General features: G+C 45.0%; 1 protein-coding gene across 1 annotated transcript; it reads left to right on the top strand.

The window, feature by feature from the left end:
* The first annotated feature begins 3,248 nt into the window (after positions 1-3,248).
* Positions 3,249-20,808, top strand: Apod (apolipoprotein D). The gene is made up of 5 exons (XM_051191318.1): positions 3,249-3,357; positions 6,672-6,821; positions 14,413-14,534; positions 18,655-18,743; positions 20,423-20,808. Exons 2-5 carry the CDS (start codon positions 6,699-6,701, stop codon positions 20,656-20,658), a joined length of 570 nt encoding a protein of 189 aa, XP_051047275.1. The 5' UTR covers positions 3,249-3,357; positions 6,672-6,698; the 3' UTR covers positions 20,659-20,808.
* Positions 20,809-22,491: the final 1,683 nt, after the last annotated feature.

Below are 22,491 nucleotides of genomic sequence, written 5' to 3'. Positions count from 1 at the left end.
GAGTAAGAGGCAAGCTCACATCTGTCCCCCAGTTACGGCCCTGGCTTTTCTCAGCTTCTCTATTCCTGGCTGTTTTCCTCATTTTTTCCCTTTAGTTCAGCTGGTTTAGCCAGTGAGGCCTGCCTTCCCAACCCTACCTGTGATGAAGGAGACTGTGTGTGGGGACCACCTGCTCATGGCCCTCTCGTTCTTTGTATCCAGGCAACAGTGGGTAATGAGCACTGGGGCAGCCTTGAGGAGGAGTGAAGGGTGAACAGGGGACTTAGGGAAGGGAACAAGGGGACCTGGGACACAGGACAAGAAGCACCCGTATTCCGAAAGGAAGGAGTTCCCTGGCCATTGTGTACTACCATATGAGTCTTGAGTCTGCCTTGAGGGTCATGAAAGGGTCATCCTCTTAACACACTAATCAGCCTGCCTAGAATCACCAGGCCCTTCTCTTTCCTTCTTTCAGCTGTCTTGAATTTTGCTAAAATTCAAGGCTAGTCTGTCCAAGCCACTAAAAATTTATTAGAAAAGGGTATTTTCTCCTGAAGCCCAAAGGTGAGACCTGAGCAACAGGGGGTTCTCCAACACACACACACACACACACACACACACACGCACGCACGCACGCACGCACGCACACACACACACTCACACACATGCACATACACATACACACGCACACACATGCACACACACACATGCAGGCACACACACATACACACACGCACACACACGCACGCACGCACACACATGCACACACACATACACATGCACACACACGCACACACACGAGAGAGAGAGAGAGAGAGAGAGAGAGAGAGAGAGAGAGAGCAAATAAATGCAATAAGGCAATTTGTTGGGAGACTGGGCAGACTGCTTGAATCAGGCAATTAAACTGCCATAGAAAACTCAATGTTCTTTTCTAAACTGGTAATCTGATGCTGGCAGACAGCCTTCCTAGTCACCAAGTGTCCACTAGGCTGAGTGCCGGGCAAGCCCTAAGAACTGACCCTGAAAACAACACACAGATGAAATTCTTCTTGTATCAAAACAAGCTGTGAGGACAGGATGCAGTTGGAGGTCTCTCTGTCTCCTCCGCCTGGGTCTGGGTTACTACAGTTCACCAGGAAATTGTTTGGATCCTGAAAAAGCTCCAAAGCCTGCCTTGTGGAGCCCATGCTTCTAGGCTTCCTTGTAGCTCCTCCTTTGTGATCAGAAGATGGCTTCATAACCACAGGCTGGGCCTCATGGCTCATATGGTTCCCGTCAGGGCAAGAAGAGAACCCATGCTCACTGCTCCCGGATTCAGGGTGAACACCCTCATGTGAAGAAACCCCAGGAGCCCTGCATCCAGGGTGTGGTCCCTCTGCACCCTGAGGCTGAGGCCCCCTGGTGACAGCTGCATGCACAAGCCCCTTCCCATGCTCCTTCCTTGTGCACACACTGCCTCTCTGTGTGTCTCCTTCCTGTGGTGAGGACACACATGGAGAAGTGACAACCCGTGAGCCCTGCTGCTTCCCAGGAGTCCCAAGGGTGTGGTTGTGTGGGAGGTAGGGAGCAGCCAGGGGTCTCCTGGCACTGACAGGTGCCAGCTGCTTTGTGGGAGCCAAGGGGTTTAATGGTCCCCAAGGTGGTGAGATCTCCCCCAGCTTCCTATCTCATTTCTGCCCTGCTGGGTCCTGCGTTTTCCTTCAGTATTAGGAACCATGCTCTGACCACAAGATGCTAACATGGAAGGAGAGTGCCACTGGGCCCAGGCACAGGGACAGAGTATCACCAAGGCCAGTGCCAACCAAGGTGGTGACAGTGCTGGCCTTGACACCTTGTCTTGGTCTACAGTCCTGTGACCTTCATGGATGCTAAGGGGAAGAAGACTCCTGAGCTTCACTCCTTAGCAGCGCAGATTCAGTCCCCAGATGTGACTAGTAGTGACCTATCAACATCAGAGCTTAGACATGTCCTACCTAGGTGTAATGTCATAGAAACCACTAACTGCAGCATCTCTGAACAGTGTGTACATTTGTTCGGTCCCTGAAGCTCCTCCTTCTACTGTTCAGCCTCACCATCTACAGTAAGATATGCCTCTAGCATCATTTGGCTGAAAACTATTATAAAATTATAGGTATGCAGGAAAGGAAGGTCCCTACAGAGCAGGTCCCATCAACACTGAACATTAAGAGCAGAGGCCAGTCTGTGGCAGCCTCCATAGCTCTGTCTATGGATCACTTTCAGGCCTGAAGATCTGAGTAGTGAATTTTGATAGTTAGCAATTAAGCTGTATAGTTTAAGCTGGGATCCTCAGGATGCCACTTCATTTTCCACACTGCAGGGGCACGATTAGAAGCTACTGTCCATTCATCAGGTTTCCAAGTGTGCAGCCATCTGGGTGTATCTGGTCTGTTCTATGTCCTAATGTGACTGAACCAAAAGTCCCCCTTTTAAACTGCACCCCACTCTCCAGCTCTAAGCCATGCAAGGGAGTGGGTGTGTTGCCAAGGGTTCAGAGAGGGGTTGCCAAAGAAACATTGATGCTGGCAATTTTGACCCCACTAGGTACAGAACTGATATGTCCCTTACATATCCATTGCTAGTGAAGACTATAATGTCTGTCTCTATCCACAATGGATGAACTGGCACTCACTGCAGTAGGGGCCCACCCTGGATCTCATTCTTAGCCACCTCTAATCCTAAGCCCTGGGGCTCTGTCACCCGAGTCACATTCCTGTACTACAAGGGGTGCAGTAGTCCTGTTCCATTTCAGGAAATGAAATTGTTGATTTTTCATTGACACAAAAATGAAAAATAAATGCCAGATGTTTGGAAACCTAGTACAAACGCATCTCACTGGAACTTACAAGGGCATTGGGACAGAAAAGATTTCAAGTTAGAAGACCCACAAAGCAAAAGAGATGTTTTGAATGAAAATACATTTTGTCTTTCTCTCACACACACAACAGTAACCTATTGTTTCTTTTTCAGGGAGCAGCTGCAAAGGAAATTAAGGGAGGGGACAGACACAGCATCCCATCTTTGTGCCTCATACAGAGCTTAGCTTTGAGGCCAGTCTTCCTGAGCTGTGTGGGGTGTGGCATGCATAACTATCAAAGGCCAGTGGCCTGATGGGAGCTTATAAAATGACTTGGGAGAAGCCAGGCACCAAAACAGGCGCCTCACTTGGAGGATTGTGTGGCAACTTTGACCATCTTAATAAAAAACAAGGTATGTACGTAGATGTAACTTTCACTTAGGATAAATGAAGTTTAAAAAAGAGACTTTCCACAGCCCCCTTTCAGCTTGAACGGTAAGTACGGACGGAGGGCTTTCATGCTAGCTCCACAGGCCCCATCTCATTTTCCTCAAACTTAAAAGGTAGGTACTATTGGCACGTTTTCAGGTGACAATTTGGAGGGGTAGGTAAGCCTGTGTTTGCTCTCATGGCTTATATCGTCCACCCTCCCCCTACCCAAAGGAGACCATGAGAAAGTTGCCTGTGTTCCAAGACAGCACCAGATGAATTCTCTAGAGCGGTTTAACTGCCCCTGATGGTAAGATCAACTGGAAACTGGGATTGCTTGTGTGAGCAATGTACTCCATAGCTGGACACGAAAACATTTTGTTTAGATATGTGGTGTGTGATTTGATGGATGTGGTGGTGTAACTCTTTAACCCTCGCACTAGGGAAGCAGGCATCACAGGCTTGAGGACAGCCTGGACCATGTAGGGGGAAAAAAGAAGGAAAGGAAGTGGGGGTGGGGCGTGTCTTGTTCTATTCAAAGGCTATAGGGATTTGTTTGTTTTTAAGATCTATTCACTCATGGAAATATTTTATTTTGCCATGTGAAATTGCAGAATCTAGTTAATGCCATACAGCTTCTTGAGGTCGGGGACTGGTTACAGTGACATGTATGTGTCCCTGGAGACCTGGGCTCAAGTTGTGGCCTTATAAGAGTTCGAAGAATTAAGCTGAGCAATTGACCTTACAGAGAACAGGGTCAGTTTCAGCACAGGTGGCTTCTAGAAGAGATGTTGGGGATTTGGTGTAGGCCACACGGTGGATACTGAGGCCAGTGCTTCCCATGGAGAGCCCCAGAAAGTCTGATCCACAGTGTATCTATCCCCAGTCAGGGTCTACCCAAAGTATACTGCAGCCTTGGGAGAATTACCTCCAAGTTATTCAATAGTCAGCTGAAACTATAGTTGAGCTTATTTCTAAAAGTAAACTCACCATGACAATCTTCTTGTGATATTTGATGATAGTAAGATATGCATTATAAATCGTGCATCTTTTACCCAGAGTTATACGTGCATGCCAATAGCATACTCTGCCAATGTTAAGTGGATCCAAATGGAAAGAGCATGGAAAATCAGCCTCTCCCCTCTCAAGGATTTTTAGCTATTGGAAGAAAACTCAAACAACCAGATGGCATCTCTGGAAGCCATGTAGTCAAAGGGAGTGAGCCTTGTTCTCCCACAGAACTGAAGGGTATGTTTCAGCCCACAGGAGAACATTTCATCATAAGACATTTTTTCAGAGTTAGACATGACTTGTTATCGCTGTAGCATGATGAGGCAGGGCTCATTGGGGCTCATCGGGCTCACAGGCAGCCGTTCATTGAAAGGCATAAAGATGGATGCAGAATGGCACACGGCCAAGAGGCTATGGGTGGAGAGCCGGCCTTGTCATAGTCCTGCTCCTTTCCAGGCCTCAGTTTCCCATCTGCACATCTGGCAGGGGTGAGGGGAGCTGGGTAGATGTCCTATAAGGTCCTTTCCATTTGGAAACACAGTAGAGAGTGTGCATACTATGTGCCACACGTGAAGTCCAATGCTTGAAAAAGGGCATTGGCTTGGGCCTGCTGGTCAGAGCTGTGCAGCTCCCAAGAGGCCTTGAGAATGGGTACAAAGTTTTGTGAGTTTAGGCTGGGTTTCTTACAAACACTCCACCTTCTGAGATGTTATAACATGGGTGTTGTCTATATAGTGATGGGGAAGGGGACCTCTAGGACTAAAGATGCTGGTTCCTCCACAGATTTGCTCAAGAGAACCTCAGCAGCCACCCCCTCCCCAACCCACCCCAGCTGGCAGCTCCCACTCCTTACATAACTGTTCTTTTGAAAACCAGGCAACAAAACCTTCAGAAGAAAAAGCTATTGATTATTAAAGTTATTTGGAGGTTCAGAGCCTTGTAATGAAGTGGTTATAATTATTCCTGTTATGACACGTCCTTTTCAATGCTTGGATCTGAGAACATTTTGCTTGCATTGACTCAGTCACCTTCATCTCGGAGAGAAAGGCAGCGAGCTAGAAATAGCTTATGTGCAGTGAGAGGCAAGGAGTCACAAAAAGGGAAGAGAGGAAAGGCAAGTTAGGGGAAAGAAACAGAGAGGAACCCAGAGTGTCCATCCATGGCCTGCACTGACAGCCATGGCGCTCTCCTGTCTATCCAATGTCCCTCCCCAGAGCCAGTTGTGGTCCCCAGAGGACTTCTGTATTGAAATAATGTTTCACTCCTCACTTAGCGCCCAGGCCTCCTGTGGTTTAATGCACATCCTCTGTGACAAACATCCTCAGCCATGGGGAAACACCTGGGAAATACCCATCCTGCTTCTGCTCTTCATAATAAAGATGTTAGTATTTAGTTGGGCAAGGCAGCACATGTGTAATTCCCAGCACTCACAGGCAGAGGAAGGAAGATCTCTGTGAGTTCAAGGCCAGCCCAGTCTACAAAGCAAGTTCTAGCCTAGGCTAATAGTGAGAGGCTGTTTCAAGATAGATAGATAGATAGAAAGAAAGAAAACATTTACTGAGTACCTGCTTGGTGTCAGTCATCACTCTGAACATTCATATTTCACCCCACTCTCCCTCTTTCTGGGAGGGGGTGTCTTCTTATATCATTAGAGCTGTCTTAAGTTGGTGGACTCCAGAGCTGTCCCACCTAAGCCTGTCTAATAGACCCCTTTGCCACCACCCCTGGCTTTATCTTTGTCCTATTCATTTTCCCAAAAATTCACAAGACAGGCATCACTCACTATTAATCCTACTTCATAAGCCAAGAAACAAAGGTCTAACTTGCGCAGTTACACTTAGTAGGTGGCAGAGCCAGAATTGGAACCATCTGAGTAATGCTGGGTCCCCCACATGCCGCTCTTGGTTAAGGACCCTGGACCAAGTGTGGGTTGATAGGACAGCCCAGCAAGACGTTGGCAAGGACAAAGTGCAGGGTCTGGGGAGCACTTCCTTATGAGTCCCATAGGACAGTTAATGTTGTGCATGATTTGGAGTTGATCTTTTTCATTCACAGGCCCTTTGACTTTCCTCTTTGTCTATCCCCTGTATACACATTATTTTTGTTCCAGAAACAAATACCTACTGAACCTGACGTTTCCAGGATTTCTGGGATGATTCTGAGGAGAACTAGACAGGGTGCCTACCCTGGAGAAATATTCAGTTGGGCGGGGAAGGGTGCAGGTCCCCGAAGGAGGCTAATCTAGCACGAGAACAAGAGGTACCAGGGCTCTGAGGTGATGGCCTCACTGTGGCTGAATGGCCAGGCTGGCAGCAGCTGCAAGATGCAGCTCCTCGGTGCTGAGAATGCCAGCTGAGGGACCAGGCCCTCAAGGACTCTCCATCATTGTGTGTCCTCAGGAGATCCAGACACCTCCAGCTGTGTTGTTTCTCCCCAGGCCTCTCCTGAAGCCACCAGACCCAAGATGGTGACAATGCTGTTGCTCCTGGCCACCCTCGCAGGCCTCTTCAATGCAGCCAAGGGACAAAGTTTTCATCTTGGGAAATGCCCGTCTCCTCCAGTGCAAGAGAATTTTGACATGAAAAAGGTGTGGTAACTCAGACTTCTCTTTGTTTCAGCCATGCTGAGAGGTTTATTTTATTCTTTAATCTCCAAAGCAAGCCTCAGGGGAGAGTAGGGGTCTCTGCAGTCACAGGCAGCAGAGTAACAATCCATGTGAGGCAAGAAGGAAATACGGTTCAGCACAACCCAGTAGCCGGTGTTGGTTCAAACTTGTAGAGTCTGACGCCAGGCAGTTTATTTTAGTCATATTTAAGTGACACTTGGAAAAAAATGTCCCGGTGTAACACAATCCCATGTAAACAAAGCTGTGTAACTACACTGAAACTCACTCAAAATACATGTCACTTCTTCCATGAAGATGGGCTCTCTATATAGGCTGCATGTATTATCTTAAGGGCCTGGGGAGGAGGCATCTAGTATAGTCTCCATCATACATATAATACAGAAGTCATCTAGCTTATTAGCCACCTCTGGCTCTGGTTGTGGGAGCTTGGGGGAGCCTCTGGCCATACAGATAATGCAAATGTCACCTAAACTATTAATGACCTCCAGTCCTGGTTGAGGGAGATTGAGACGGGGGTTGGTATGGCTTGGCTCTATAGATAGCACAAGGTTACCTAGGCTATTAGCCACCTCCATCCCCAGCTTTCTGAGTGGAAAACAGGTTCCTTGAAAAGACAACCCTGCCTGTTTAACATTCCTGGCTTCCCTATTGCCATCTATGGTCATAAGGACCTTTGCACTCCCAACAGGAAAGGCACTTACTTGATTTTAGGTTCTCTGTGAAACAGTCTCTGAGGCTATCTAGAAAGGGGAGGAGGGGAATCTTTGGTGTTTTGGCTTGCCTCACATATGGATGCCAACAGGCCATAGGAGCTCCCATGGCCCTGGCAAGGGAGAGCACAGGGTGGCAAGCATGAGCCATCAGAGTATGGGAATTGTCCCCCACCACTATGGGGAGGTGGGGATGAGGTTAGGGGATGTGAATAGGGGCATTAGCTATGGCTGGTTCACAACTCTTGTCCTACATAGAGGAAACTAGAGTATCCTTAGGTGATACAGCTGCTACATGCACATTGGGACATTGGGTTCAAAACTAGTCTTCCTGCCAGATAACTAGAGACAGGACCTGGGAAAGGCCAGAAGTCCCCCCCCGGGGGGGGGGAGTCTTGTTGTCTATAATATAACTAGTTCCCTGTAAATGCTTCTTCTTCCTGGAATGAGGTAGAGGGAGCATCAGAAGGACGGCTGCTATTAGATGATAGAACTCAGCGGTCCCATGACTGAGGAAGGCCTGGACTCTAAGCAAAGGCCCCTGCTCCTTAAAGGGTTTTGGTTGCTTCTAGGGAGTGGCACACTGAGTCTGAGAAACACTGAAATTATCAGTCACTGGAACTTTGGGGTGAGTGTTGGGAATGTTAGAAGGTGGGCTAGACAGAGCTTCGACGAAAAAGAGATTAGAAGGGCAGAATAAGATGGCAGTGAGTATCCAAGGTAAGGAAGGAAAAGCCACAATAAGTCTGCACTGGCATTCTTCACTATCATTTTAAGGATTCCCTTTAATTGAGTGAACCTGGGAAACCCCAAAACAAAAACAAACAAACAAGCAAAAAAAAAAAAAAAAACCCACATTCATGATACTAGTCATGATCATTTGAGTTTGATTTTAGTCTGGGAGTTAAAATGTCAAAATAGTCTGGAAATTATAACTGATACCTTAACTTACAGAAGTCCTTTGAGAACTGAAGCAGAATGTCTTTTTAAAAGATCTTTTAAAAGTGTGTCTGTGTGTGAACATGCTGTGGAAAGTGTTGGATTCCCTGGAGCTGGAGTTACAGGCAGCTGTGAGCTGTCCAACAAGTATGGCAGGATTTGAACTCCAGTCCTCTTTAAGAGCAGGAAGCACTCTTGACTGCAGAGCCATCTCTCCAGCCCTAAATCAGAATTTTTTTAAGACAAAAATTTTTATTAAGATTAGTTTATATAGCATAGTACTGGCTTGTTCTAAAAAGTTTTTTATTTCAAGGATTTTTAATATATTCAGTTATGCAACCATCATTAAATCAGTTTTAGAAGGCTTTTATTATCTTAAGAAGAAACCACAAACCCACTAACAGTCTCTCTAGCTACATTACTCAGACTTTTCATCGCTGTGACAAATACCCAAGAGAAACAACTTGAAAGAGGGAAGATCTGTTCTGGGCCCTGGTTTCAGTGCTCTCCGTGCATGATTCATGTGGCCCACAGGCTTATGGTGAGGCACATCCTAGGACACATAGGTCAGAAGGCTGCTTAGCTTATGGTGGCCAGTAAGGGGAGAGAAACAAGAGTGCAAACAAGAGCCATCTCTCCAAAGCGTGCACTCAGTGGCCTGCCTCCCCTAACTAGGCCCCTTCCAATAAAGCAAATCATCAATGGACTAATCCATTGGCTAGATCAAAGCTTTTGGCATCCAATCACATCCTTAAAAGCCCCATCTCTGAACTCTGCTCACATCAGGACCAAACCTCCAACACAGAAACCTGAGAAGCTTCGCATCTAAACCAGAATGCTCCTTTTCTTCCCAACTCTGCCATACCCACACAACCAATATTTTATTTCCCGTCAATATGAATTTGTCTGTGGAACATACAAGGCTAGCTTTTTGTGACTGAAGGAAATGTTTTGAAGGTTCAGCTGAGACACAGCATGCATCAATAATCCATTCCTTTTGTTGCCATATGACATATGGATGATGCTACAGTTATTTACCCTTTTCGTTTGGGTTGTTTTATTTTTTTGTTATAGAAATGCTGCTGCTGTAGACATTTAGGCTTGGGGCTTTTTTTGGAAGAGAGGGGCTTATGTTTTCTGTTCTTTGAGGTATATATGAAGTATAATTGCTGATGTGGTAACTCCATGTTTTACTTTTTGACAAGTTGTTGGACTGTTTTAGAAGAATTGCACCCTTATACATTCTTACAAAAAGCCTCTAACACTAATTTCCTTACATCTTTATCAGCAGTTGTTATCATTGTCTTCTTTTATTATAGATATCATAGTGGTCTTAAATAGCATCACTATTTCCTAAGGGCTAATGGTGTTGAGTGTCTTTTCATGTACTTATAAGCCAGGTGTAAATTTTCCATTCAGATCTTTTGCCCCCCAACAAAAAAAAGCTGGGCATGGTAATGCACATCTTTACTCCCTGTGAGAGGCAAAGGCAGGTGGATCTCTGAGTTTGAGACCAGCCTGCTCTACAGAGTGTGAGTTCTAGGACAGACACAGAGAAACCCTGTCTTGAAACAATTGTCCCCCAAATCTTTTAATTGTTAATATCCATATGCTCTCTTCCTCAATGCTAGATGCAAATCTTTCCCAGACATGTTAAAATAGCTTATCCCATTTGATGGATGTTGTTGACTTTTGTTTTTTTATACTATAGCCCTACATTGAAACACCAAATGTTGTTGGTTATATTTACTCTTTGCTCTTTTGGGGGGACCACCACCCAGCTCCCAAAGAAATCACACACAGAGGCATATTCTTTCTTATAAATACCCAGCCTTAGCTTGGCTTATTTCTAGCCAGCTTTTCTTAACTTAAATTATCCCATCTACCTTTTGCCTCTAGGCTTTTATCTTTCTCTATTCTGTATACCTTTGTTTACTTCTTACTCTCAGCTGGTAGTGTAGCTGGGTGGCTGACCCCTGGCATCCTCTCCTTTTTTTGCTCCTTCTTTTTGAACCCTCTTCCCAAATATTTCCTCCTATTTATTCTCTCTGCCCGCCAGTCCCGCCTATTCTTTCTCCTGCCTTGCTATTGGCCATTCAGGTCTTTATTAAACCAATCAGGTGTTTTAGGCAGGCAAAGTAACACAGCTTCACAGAGTTAAATAAATGCAACATAAAAGAATGTAGCACATCTTTGCATCATCAAAACAAATGTTCTGCAGCATAAACAAATGTAGCACATCTTACAAGAATACTCCACAACAGATGGAACCTTTTCTTCTATCATACACCCTTTGAAGCATAAGGGGTTTTTAAAATACTGATCAAGTCCAATTTGTCTACTTTTCTGTTGTTGTTGTTGTTTGCACTTGCGGGGTCAGGCAGACAAACTTAAGTGCCTAATTAGTAAATATCTCATTAGTTCAGTAGGTAGCACACTGCCTCATACCTAGAGAATAATCCAAGGCTATAAAGATTTACACCTATATGTTCTTCTCAGGGTTTTATAGTTTAAGCCCTTGTTTTTAAGCCTTTGATCCATTTTAAGTTACATTTGTGTCATAGAAGCATCCAACTCCATTTACATGTCTTTCCAGTTGTTCTAGCACCATTTGGTAAAAAGACTAATTCTCCATTGATAGTTTTAATATCTGTAGTGAAAATCAGATGACCATGTATATGAACGTTTATTTTCAAACTCTCAGTTCAATTCTAGCTATGTCTAGACTTACTACACTTTTGATTATTACAGTTTTGTCATGAGTTTCTAAACAAAATGTAGTTTTCCATCTTTATTCTTCTATTTTGTCTCTTGTATTTTCACATGAATTTTATGATCAGCTTGTCCATTTCTGCAGAGAGTATGACGAACAATTTGTGGAGTATTTCCATCATAGCCCTTGCTGTCCACACGCATAAGCTATCTTTCTATCGATATTTTTGTTTTATTTTGGTTTTGGTTTTTCAAGACAGGGTTTCTCTGTGGGTAACCCTAGCTGTCCTGGAACTCACTCTGTAGGCCAGGTTGTCCTTGAACTCAGAGATCCGCCTGCTTCTGCCTCCCAAGTGCTGAGATTAAAGGCATATACCACCACTGCCTGGCATCTATTTACCTTCTTTGGGTTGTGTCCACCCCACCCCCACCCTCTGTGCTTCTAGGGTTGGAACACAACAAAGACTTTGTATCAGCCAGAAAAGCTATCACTGAGTTATGGGCCCAGCTCTCTTTTGCATCGCCAGCATTTTGAATTACTTGAGTATACTTGCTTAGTCAAAATATTAATTATATTCATTCTCTAAAGTGTAAAAATATTTTGTAGTTTTCAACATACACGTTTTTACATTTCTTTAATTAAATTTAGTCCTAAATATTTTCTTTCTCTTCATGTTATTAAAATGGAATTTTCTTAATTTCATTGGCAGGTTTTTCATTGAATGTATAGAAACACTTTTGTATATTGATCTTGTACTTTTTAAATTTGCAGACTCATATTTCAATAGGCTTTTTGTTGTTGTTTATTTTTAAGATTTCTTAGGGATAGAGCTCAATTGCACAAAGTTTGACTACCATTACCAAATAATCTCTAATCTTAGATGAAGTTAAGTGAAGGCAAGAGGAATATCTAAGATCCCTCAAAAACAATTCCTTAGGACTTTGTACATACAGTAATAGATCATCTGCAAATAAAGGTGATTTTGCATCCTTTCTAGTTTTCTTTTTTAAGACATCGAATTGTCCTTATATAGAAATTCAATAAGAAAGATTTACAGAGAAATATGGGATCATGAGGGAGCATAATCTAACAACCCCTCACCTCTGAGTTTCCTTGTTTCTAGAGAGTCATACTTCCTTGCTCTTAACTGTGGATCACTCAAGTTGCTTGAGTAGTTAGGAACTATGTTAAAGTACCATAAGATGGAAATTTTTCTGAGGGTACTTATGAAACACATTAGCCTAATTTTTGGGTTCTTGCAACGAAGGACTAGTTCAACAGGGTTGTTTTGTTTTGTTAGGTTTTTGTTGCTATGATTTGTTTGAAATAGGGTCTCCTGTAGCCCAGGCTAGCCTTGAACTTTCCAAGTATCTGTTGCTAACCTTGGATTCTTGATTTTCCCAATCTGTGCACCTCCCAGATTCTGGGCTTAGAGGCTTCTGCCAAGTTTCATTGTTTTTAACTGACTGTTGGGATTTACTACAGGAGTGGTAAGAGTATGCGGACATGTGCTTGAACAGGGTCACATGACTAAAGCAGCATTGTTACTTATTCTCAGGATACTTGTGAAAGTTTGAAGATGAATGCATGCTTTACTTGCTCTGTTGATGGACAGATTTTTACACTTTAGAGAATGAATATAATTAATATTTTGACTAAGCAAGTATACTCAAGTAATTCAAAATGCTGGCGATGCAAAAGAGAGCTGGGCCCATAACTCAGTGATAGCTTATCTGGCTGATACAAAGTCTTTGTTGTGTTCCAACCCTAGAAGCACAGAGGGTGGGGGTGGGGTGGACACAACCCAAATTCCAAAGGTCCAAAGGAGCATGCAATGAAGTTAGTCACCTTAGTTTCCAACCCCAGAAGCAACTGGTAAAACCAGCATATTATATGCCTCTTTTCGGATAATGTGTACATATACAAGCAAATATGTATAGGTGTGTGGTAGGCAAAATAACAGCTTCCAGATGTCCATGGCTTGTTGTCTAACTCTGAACACCCTACCTTCCATGGAATAAAGGGATTCTACAGAGGTGACCTTAGATAGCCAATTTGGTTATCCAGGCAGACCCAACTTAGTCTCATAAATTATTAGAAGCAGAACATCTTTCCTAGATGTGGTTAGACAGAGAGATGAAGAAATGAAAGTCAGGGAGTTGTAGTGGAAGATCAGCTGACCTTGAAAACGGAGGACTTCCAGGTCCAGAAAGCAGGTGGCCTGTAAAACATGGAGAAAGCAAAGAGGCCCCCTCTTTCTCAGACCCTCTAGAAGGGGAGGAAGCTCACATCTCAAGTTTAGCCTAGTGATGTTAGGATCAGAGTCTGGCTTATAGAACCATAATCAATAAATCTGTTCTGGTTGGAGTTCGTGGCTCATTGCTGCAGCAAAGAAACCCCATACGATAAGCTTGTGTTGTTATAGAAGGCAGCTTAAGTACACCCCACTTCAAACCCGGCTCTTTTCTCATTATTCTTCTGATACCTTCAAGATAATTGTGCATATACTTTTATTTTAAAAGGGGGTATTTAAAATTTCATCAGATAGATGCACCATCATTTATTTCCCCAGCCCCTCACTGGACTACTTCCTGCCTGTAGTGACAGACAGAACTGTAACAGATAATCTTATACGTACACATCATTTTTTTTTTTAAACATCAGGAAACACATTCCCAGAAGTTAAATTGCTGGGCTAAAGAGCATATGTTTTTAGTTTTGCTCAATATTACCAAGCTGCCCTCTGCAGAGGTTACAGATCAGCACAATAAACCAACTAATTCCAAGCAGGAAGGCCCCACAGGCAACATGTCTGAGTTACACAAAATTCAAAGATGCCTTGTATAATTATCAGCTGTTGGAAGTGAAAGATACTCTCCATCAACCAGGCAACTGCTTCCTTTCACAGAGCTGGAATTTCACACAGGTTTTGACTGAAGAGAACTCAAAGAACATATCTAAATAAAGAGCCCTTGAGGGATAAAATGTGGCACACAACCGGTACCCACACATCCACCCATTCACTTAGTCTCATTTGAAACATTATCTTGCCCAGTTGGCTGGGAATGATGCAGCCCATTTGGCCTGGTTTCCCCTGGAAAGGGCTTTGCTTCTAAGCCAACAATGGGGAAGAGTCAGCAGGTCCCCTGAGAGCCCCTGGGTTTTGCTCTGCTTGTTGTTGTCTGTACAGTATCTTGGAAGATGGTATGAAATTGAGAAGATCCCAGCAAGCTTTGAGAAAGGAAACTGCATTCAAGCCAACTACTCACTGATGGACAATGGAAACATCAAAGTGCTAAACCAGGGGATGAGGTGAGTCACTGCACATGCCTGCCTGGGGTGACCTTGATCTGTGCTGATGCAGGCAGGGGCAGTCAGGGGCAGGGAGAAGGTGCATATGTTACTCAAGCTAGGTGGGATGGTCTGGACTGGAATGCATGTGTTCTCTTCTTTAACCACTGCTGAGCACCTACTGAATACCAGACCCTGAGCACCTACTGAGTACCAGATGCTGAGAGAGACAATAGGGAGTCAACAGCAACATAGCCAGGGCCCCTGCTCTCATTGCAAAATGGAGACTTTTGTCTGCCTTGTCTGGCCTCCAAACCAAGAGAGGAGGCCTTTCTGCCTACTACTCACAGAGGCCATAAAGTTTTCTTGGATACACCTGGGAACTTGGAGCTCATTTTATCCCATGGCAATTTATCCCATCTCCATTCAGCTTCCCTTGGCACCTTTTTCTCTTTGCTTTCTCTCTTCTTTTGAGTTAGGATCTTATGTAGCCCAGGCTGGCTTCCAACTCACTGTGTAGCCAAGGGTGTTCTGGAATTTCTGATCCTCCTTAGTGCTGGGACTACAAGTGTGTGCCACCAAGCCTTGTTTGTGTGGTACTAATGTTAACCCAGGGCCTTTTGTATGCTAAGCAAGCACCCTATCAAGTGAGACACATCTCCAGCCCCAGGTACCTCCTTTCCTAGCTGAACAAGGCATCAGATACGTGCACTCTCTGGCTTATGTCTTTTAGAAGTATGTACTTCTATCACTAAGTACACTGGACACCTATATTCAACCCAAAACTTTTCACTCTGGAGAGCAGACATGAAGACACCCAGGACGAGGTCCTTCTTGCCAACCCTCCACCAACAAAAGTTACATCGATAACAAATATGTTTAAGTATTTCCTATATGCAAGTCAGTCCCCAATCCCCTGAAAATATATTTGTTTAATCCCCATGGCAGGTACTATTATAAACCTCATGGGTGAGGAAACTCAGGTACAGCAAGGTTAAGCAACTTGTTCAAGGGCCATACAAGTGATGAGCATGATGAAACCTGGATTTGAACCCAGGAGAGGGGAAATGAAGAGAACAGAGACAAGTGAAAAAAGGCTGGGACAAAGGGTTGTTCTTTCTGTTCTCCACAAGATCTGAGGATGGTATTCAACTCCAAGAAAACAACCACACACAGCTCTCAAGTCCCTAGGTCCACAGAGGCCCTCTGTGGCCAACATAGCATCCACTGACTTTCCTGTTGGCCAGAGCCCCAGGGGGGGGATAGGGGGGGAGCTGACTTCCAGGCCATATAAACCAGAGATGGAAGGAAGGAACTCCAGCTCCTTTTGGAACCCCAGGGGAGAAGGGAGAAGGGAAGGGCTGACTGTAGGGGTTCAAATGTCTTTGCCAGGAATCACCCAAGAATTTTGCAGGCCCTGTATTAGTCAGCAGTTTCTCCTCACAGTGTAATTCCAGAGAAAATGTCTATTTGGGTCTTAGTTCTAGAAGTTCCATCTGAAATCAAAGAGCCTATTCCTTGAGCCTCTGGTGAAGGGGGCACAGCATCATGAGGACTTAGAGGAGAAAAAGCAGTTCACCCCAGGAGGAAGCAAAGAGAAGCAAGAGGAAAATGGACCCCACAATCCTCTTTGGAGGGACCCTGTGACCTAAGGCTGTCAGTCTCAACTCCCATGCCCACCATAAGAGTACCACCCTGGGGACCAAACCTTTACCAGGTCCTTTGGGGACATTTATCCAGATCATAGCAGACAGGGGAGTCCTATGACCTCTTTTCTTTATTTTTTATTTTAGTTTAGTTTTTCAAGACAGGGTGTCTCAGAGTAGCTCTGGCTGTCCTGGAACTCATGCTGTAGACCAGGCTGGCCTTGAACTCAGAGATCCACCTGCCTCAGCCTTCCAAGTGCTGATATTAAAGGTGTGTGCCACCTCCACCTGGCAATGATCTCTTTTCCTTGAACTATTATGTCCAATTAGATGCAAACCCATGAAGTTCACACATAGGGAGTGGGAATTCTCAGCCCGCGTTCAAGAACTTGGGGCCCAGAAGAGCCTGCATAGAGCTGGAAGAGTGAAGGGAGCAGGCTTTGCCTCTTGGCTGCCTGGCTCCGGATCAGACTAGAATGTGATCTCAGGTTAGCTAGCTCTGAAGCCAGTAGCAATAGAACTACCGTCCCAAGGCTGCCTCCACATTAAATGAGGTAAAAGGTATAATGCTCTTACAGCAGTGTTTGGCATGTGATAATCAACTAATAGACATGACCTATTCACGGCTGAACTCCTGCTACTTGAGAACACAGATTGGAACCAGTGAGATGGCTCAGTAGGCAAAGGCACCTGCTACCATGCCGAGTCCCACAAGTATCCTCTGACCTACACACTGATGTCATGATAGGAGTACACACACACACACACACACACACACACACACACACACACACACACTAAATGTAACAAAAACTATATTTAAAAGAAAATACAAATGTATTTTTTCCCATGAACTCATTGTGCCTTGATGAGCAGAGGCTGGTGTTTGAGAGCTTTTCTGGAACAAGACACAATGATAGTGAAGAGGAGAAAAGCCTGGTTCGTTGCTAAGTTACCATTTGCAGGTGGAAACAGACCATCTTCCAGGGGAGACAGCAGGGCATGGAGCCTGGCCCTGTGTGGTGACAAACTGACAATGCCGTGAGGAATGTGAGAGCACCTGTCCCAACCCCTTACCTGCTGCTTAGGGTCCCTGGTAGAACATTCCTGCAGGCAGATTTTTCTGTCCCTCCCGCCAGCTCCCAAGTCACAACACAGAGACTTATTATTAATTATGAAGGCTTGGCCAATAGCTTAGGCTTGTTTCTAACTAGCTCCTAGAACTTAAATTAACCCATATTTTTATTAATCTATGCCCTACCTTGTAGCTTTTACCTCTATCCCGTTTTGTGTGTTCAACCCATCCCACATCTGGCTGGCTTCTCCACCCTTATTCTTACCAGCATCCTCTGTGCCTGGAAATCTTGCCTAGCTATTGGCTGTTCAGCTTTTTATTAAACCAATCCAAGTGACACATATTCACAGTGTACAAAAAGATTATTCCACAATGCATCCCTCACTGCTAACCAAAGCGCTAACCTCCAGACTTCCTCACACATACTTAGCTCTCATGGTTGCCCTGCTAGAGGACTGACTGGCAGGCAGCTCCTTTGCCGACTGAAGAGGAGCACTCATGTCTAGGCACTCCCCTTCTCTGCCCCCCCCCAGGGTTTCCCCATTCTCTGGGTTCATGGGATCATTGGGAGTTAGCCTGGAGTGGGCCAGGTCCTTGTGAAGAGTCCAAGTACTTCCTTGGTCCCAATACCAGCACATTTAAGAAATGCCACTGTTTTATATACCTCTAAGAAAGAATGACTCTCTCTGCCACCGACAAACGTCAGGGTACAATTATAAGGTGTGTGTTTCTTCACAACCATGTCTCTGAGAACAGGGCTTGTCACAGAATCATAAAGGCCCGTTCTCCTCTTAGCCTCTGTGACAACCTGCTGCTCTGGTTCAAGTCTCCCACGCTCACTTGGACCCCCGCTGGGACAAATTGGAAAATGTCACTGCAGCACAGGGGTGAAGGAAGCGCTTCCAGACTCCTTCCTGCTTTGCGTTATTTTCAGTGATCTCCTTCCTCCTTCTTTGTTTCTTTGCCAGTCCTCTCCTCTGTGAAGGGATGAATCTTGCAGGGGGGTTGTTTTGTTTATTTTCCTGTTCCCCTTTATTCCGTCTCTTTGAAGCTTAGGGACAGGAAATGCCTGGAAGGCAAATGGCAAACAGCCCAAAAACCTGTGTTGAGATGCAAGGGTCGAGCATAGAACCCAACCCCTGGGCATTGTCATAGCTGCTTCTTGTCCACATGAGCTGTCTTCCTCCACTGAATCTCAGACCATCACAGTGGGAAGGACAGGGCCCAGGACCAGCACCTCTCTCACCAAACACCAGAGCCCTTAGGGCACAAAGCTTGACTTTCATTGAATTTTTTTTTTCAATTAGTTGTATTTTCTTCCTTTCCCATATCTCCTTTTCTTTCCTTTCCTTTTCTTACCTTGTTTCTTCTCCCTCCCTCCCTCTCTCCCTCCCTCTCTCTCTCCCTCCATTTGCTTTAGATCTGATGGAACCATGAACCGAGTTGAAGGGGAAGCCACACAGAGAAATCTCTCAGAGCCAGCCAAGCTGGGAGTCAAGTTTTATGAGTGTGAGTATCCACTTCTCTTGAGAGCTTCAGAGATGGAGATCTGTAGATAAAAAGTCGGAGCCCTGTGTTTGAACATGTCTGAGTGCTGTCATCAGGGTTCAATTCATTGTATACCTACTGTGTGCTGTTTCCTGGACTGGGCCCTGGGTTGTACAAGGATGCAGTTGATGGGCAAGATAGAGCTGTCCACGTCCTTACAGGCTGATATCCCATGTGGACACCGAGGAGGTACCAGACTACCTTGGTGTTCCAGGGGGCAAGGCCCACAGAGAGATATATGGCCTGAGTAGGAGACAGAATTCAGTCTGATCTCATGAGAAACAGATGCCACAAAATTACCAGATGTTAGGAAAAGAATCTACAAGTACAGAAGCTTGCCGGCAGGATGGGACAAATGTGAAGTCTGAGGCCACACTTTGCTGCTCTCTAGTCACTTTGTTCTGCTGGTTGAGTTCTGGTCTAACCTTGGAATGTACACTGACAGCAGAGAGAGTAGTTTGTTGCCTCTGTAGATAACACTGGAGAATTCAGCTCAGATTTGTGAGTTTTTCTCATTCAGGAAATGCTTGGGAGGCCCCTATCCCTACCTATCGGGCAGACACTGAAATCCCTCCCCACAACAGAAATCATTGTCTTTCTCCTCCTGCCATACCTGCCAGCACCATGACACATTCTTTTAAAAAAATTAATAATTTATTTAAATTCATTTTATGGGCATTGGTATGAAGGTGCCAGATCCCATGGAACTGGGTAGTTGTGAGCTGCCATGTGGGTGCTGGGAATCGAACCCCGGTCCTCTGGAAGAACAGCCAGTGTTCCTAATCACTTGAGCCATCTCTCCAGCCCCACCTGAGATTATACAGGAAGGGAAAACCCTGCTTCTTCACTCAGGATGGTAGATTTGAAGCCCAGGCCCTTGTCATGCATTCCTGACCCTCCTTGCTAAGCAGAGTCTCTGTGCACATGGATGCTAGTACAGCCAGACAACCCAAGGAGGCAGGCTGAACCCTGTCATCCTGCATGCCTTTTCCATTCTGCTGTTGGGGAGCAAGGGGCATAAAAATGGTCCTTGAGTAAGGCCACACGGTAGAATCACGGAGATGGTTGTTGGTGGTGTTGTTTTTAAATATCAAACATGGTGGTACACACCTGTATTTCCAGCATTGAGGAGGCTAAGGCAAGAAGAACACTAGTTATGGGTCGGCCAGAGCTAGCCAATAAGAAACGCTAGTAACTGGCCAACAATTTCATAATTAATACAATTAATACAATGTCTTTGTGTGTTATTTGGGGCTGACACGGCTGTGGGACCAGGCTGGTGGGAAAGTGCTCCTCACAAATCCGAGTTTGATCTCTAGAACCTGCCTAAAGCTAGAAAGAACTCCACAAATGTCCTCTTGACCCCCATACATGTGCCACTGCATGTGCCTCTGCCCCCATCATACACACACACACACACACACACACACACACACACACACACACACTAATTTTTTAAAAAGAAGGCCAGCCACTTGACACTTGAAGGTCTATAGCTGGAGAAGGGTGGCCTTAACATCTCTCACTGCCCCCATATGTTTCCCACATAAAGTACCAACCTAGCGATTGGGTCCCCAGAGCCCTGGAGAGGAGGCTCCCTCTGCCCTGGTCCTTCCTCATGCTGCTGCCTCCGTTCGCAGTGATGGCATTCTCACCGTACTGGATCCTGAGCACTGATTATGAGAGCTACGCCCTCGTGTACTCCTGCACCACCATCCTCTGGCTCTTCCACGTGGATTATGCTTGGATCCTGGGAAGAAACCCTTATCTCCCCCCAGAAACAATAACCTACCTAAAAGATATTCTTACTTCTAATGACATCGACATCTCAAAAATGACAGTCACAGATCACATGAGCTGCCCCGACTTCATGTAAAGGGAGGGCCAGCCTTTCTAGGTTACTTCTATGCTTTGCATTCCCTGGCTCCACTCCTCAGTCCTCATAAAGACACACCAAGCGACTGAGGCAAGTACCAGACCCCACACTGTCACCCTGCTAGCCCAATAATAAACTTTTTGCTGATCAGCTGTGTTCACAGTGGATTCTGAGTTAGGGTTATTGTGGGAAATTCATTAGAAGCAGATGGTGGGAAATCCTCCAGCAGTTATGTTTAGGGAAACAGTTCTGAACTGTCCTAGTTTAAAGGTAGGAGAAAGCCGGTGGCAAAGCCAGAGTTCAGTGAATGGACCCAGGGTCCCACTTCACAGCAGATGCCCCTCTGGAGGGATCCTGGGTGGTTTTCATTTCTGCCTGGAGGCTTCCTTGAAGTTAATTTCTCATCAGGAGAAATGGTGTGGGGATGATGAAAGAGAGTCCTGGGAGGCTTTGTGAGAAGAGGTGATTCTGGGACAGGACAAAGGGATTTTTAAAGCGATGCCAAATTTTGGCTTTCATTCTGTTGGTGTTTCCTGAGATCCAATTGCACTCCAGTTACTGAAAATTCCAGAGTCCATCCCCCACCCCTGCACCCTCTGGTCCCTATGCTTCAGCCAGTGAGAAAGATAACAAGATAGAGAGGGTGCCATGGGAAATCTGAGATCATCCCACCACCTTCAAGTCACAGGGTCAAGCTTATAGTTTGTCCAAAAGGGCATTCCCATGCCCCTGCTCCTCGAGGAAGTCAGGAACCACCTGGTATTGTGTTTTCTGACCCTGTGACTTTAAAAATCAAACCTCAGATTTACCACCCTGAAAGTGTGTTTAGTTCTTATGTAGAATATATATATTATATATATATATAATTTTTCATTTAATTAAAGAAAATAAACTAAAAATGTAGCTTCCAGTTCACAATTCAAAAAGCCTGAAAACTGCTGGGCAAAGGATAATGAGGGGGTTGTATGTGGTCAATTGCTTTCCCCAACACTGCCAATTGTGTCCTGTGTGTGTCACTGTACTGTCTACCAGAGGCACTTGGCTACTCTTCTAGAATACAATAATTTCTCAAAGGGCTAAGCTTCTTGTCATCTACTGTCACAAGGGAAAAACTAAATTGTGTAGCCAGTGAGATGGCTCAGCTGGCAGAAGCACCCAACACCAAGCCCAAGGACCTGAATTTGATCCCTGGGACCCACTTGGTGGAAAGAGAGAGCTAACTTCAGTAAGTTGCCCTCTGACCTCCACACATCCACTGTGGAATGCATGTGCCCACAACTCTAACCCTAACCCTAACGCACATACAAACATATACAAACATACATATACAATAAATAAATAAATACATGAGAATGTAAAAAGAAGCTGTGGTTTCTTTCTTCTTAGCTTTCTGGTAACATCTGCCTGAGCAAACTTCTGAGAGATTTGGAGAGCACAATACACAGGAACCAAGCAGGGAAAGAAACTACAGGGGAGAAGGCCAGTAGGAAACACAGAGCAAAATAAAGATGATAGTACATAGTAAGCCCGGCACAGCCATCATTAGCTCTAGCCATAACAAGGCATCTCTGGACTCACTTCATTATCATCTACAACACACCATTTTTTTCCCCCTGGAGTGTTTATAAAGCAAACCCCAGATATCACAGCTCATTACCTGGCCTATAACTACCTACATCTCTGGTGGAGTTAAGTATGTGTGAAACAAAAATATTGCAAGTTATGGCTTATGTCCTGGAGGTATTCAGAGAATGTAACTTTTACGTAGTTTTAAAATGTTTTACATAATTTAGGTGATGGGGAAGATGCATGCACAGAAATGCCCATGGTTTT

The sequence above is a fragment of the Phodopus roborovskii genome, unplaced genomic scaffold (assembly GCF_943737965.1).
Source record: "Phodopus roborovskii unplaced genomic scaffold, PHOROB, whole genome shotgun sequence".
In the NCBI taxonomy this organism is placed as follows: Eukaryota; Metazoa; Chordata; class Mammalia; order Rodentia; family Cricetidae; genus Phodopus; species Phodopus roborovskii.
This window is presented reverse-complemented; position numbering and strand designations above follow the sequence as displayed.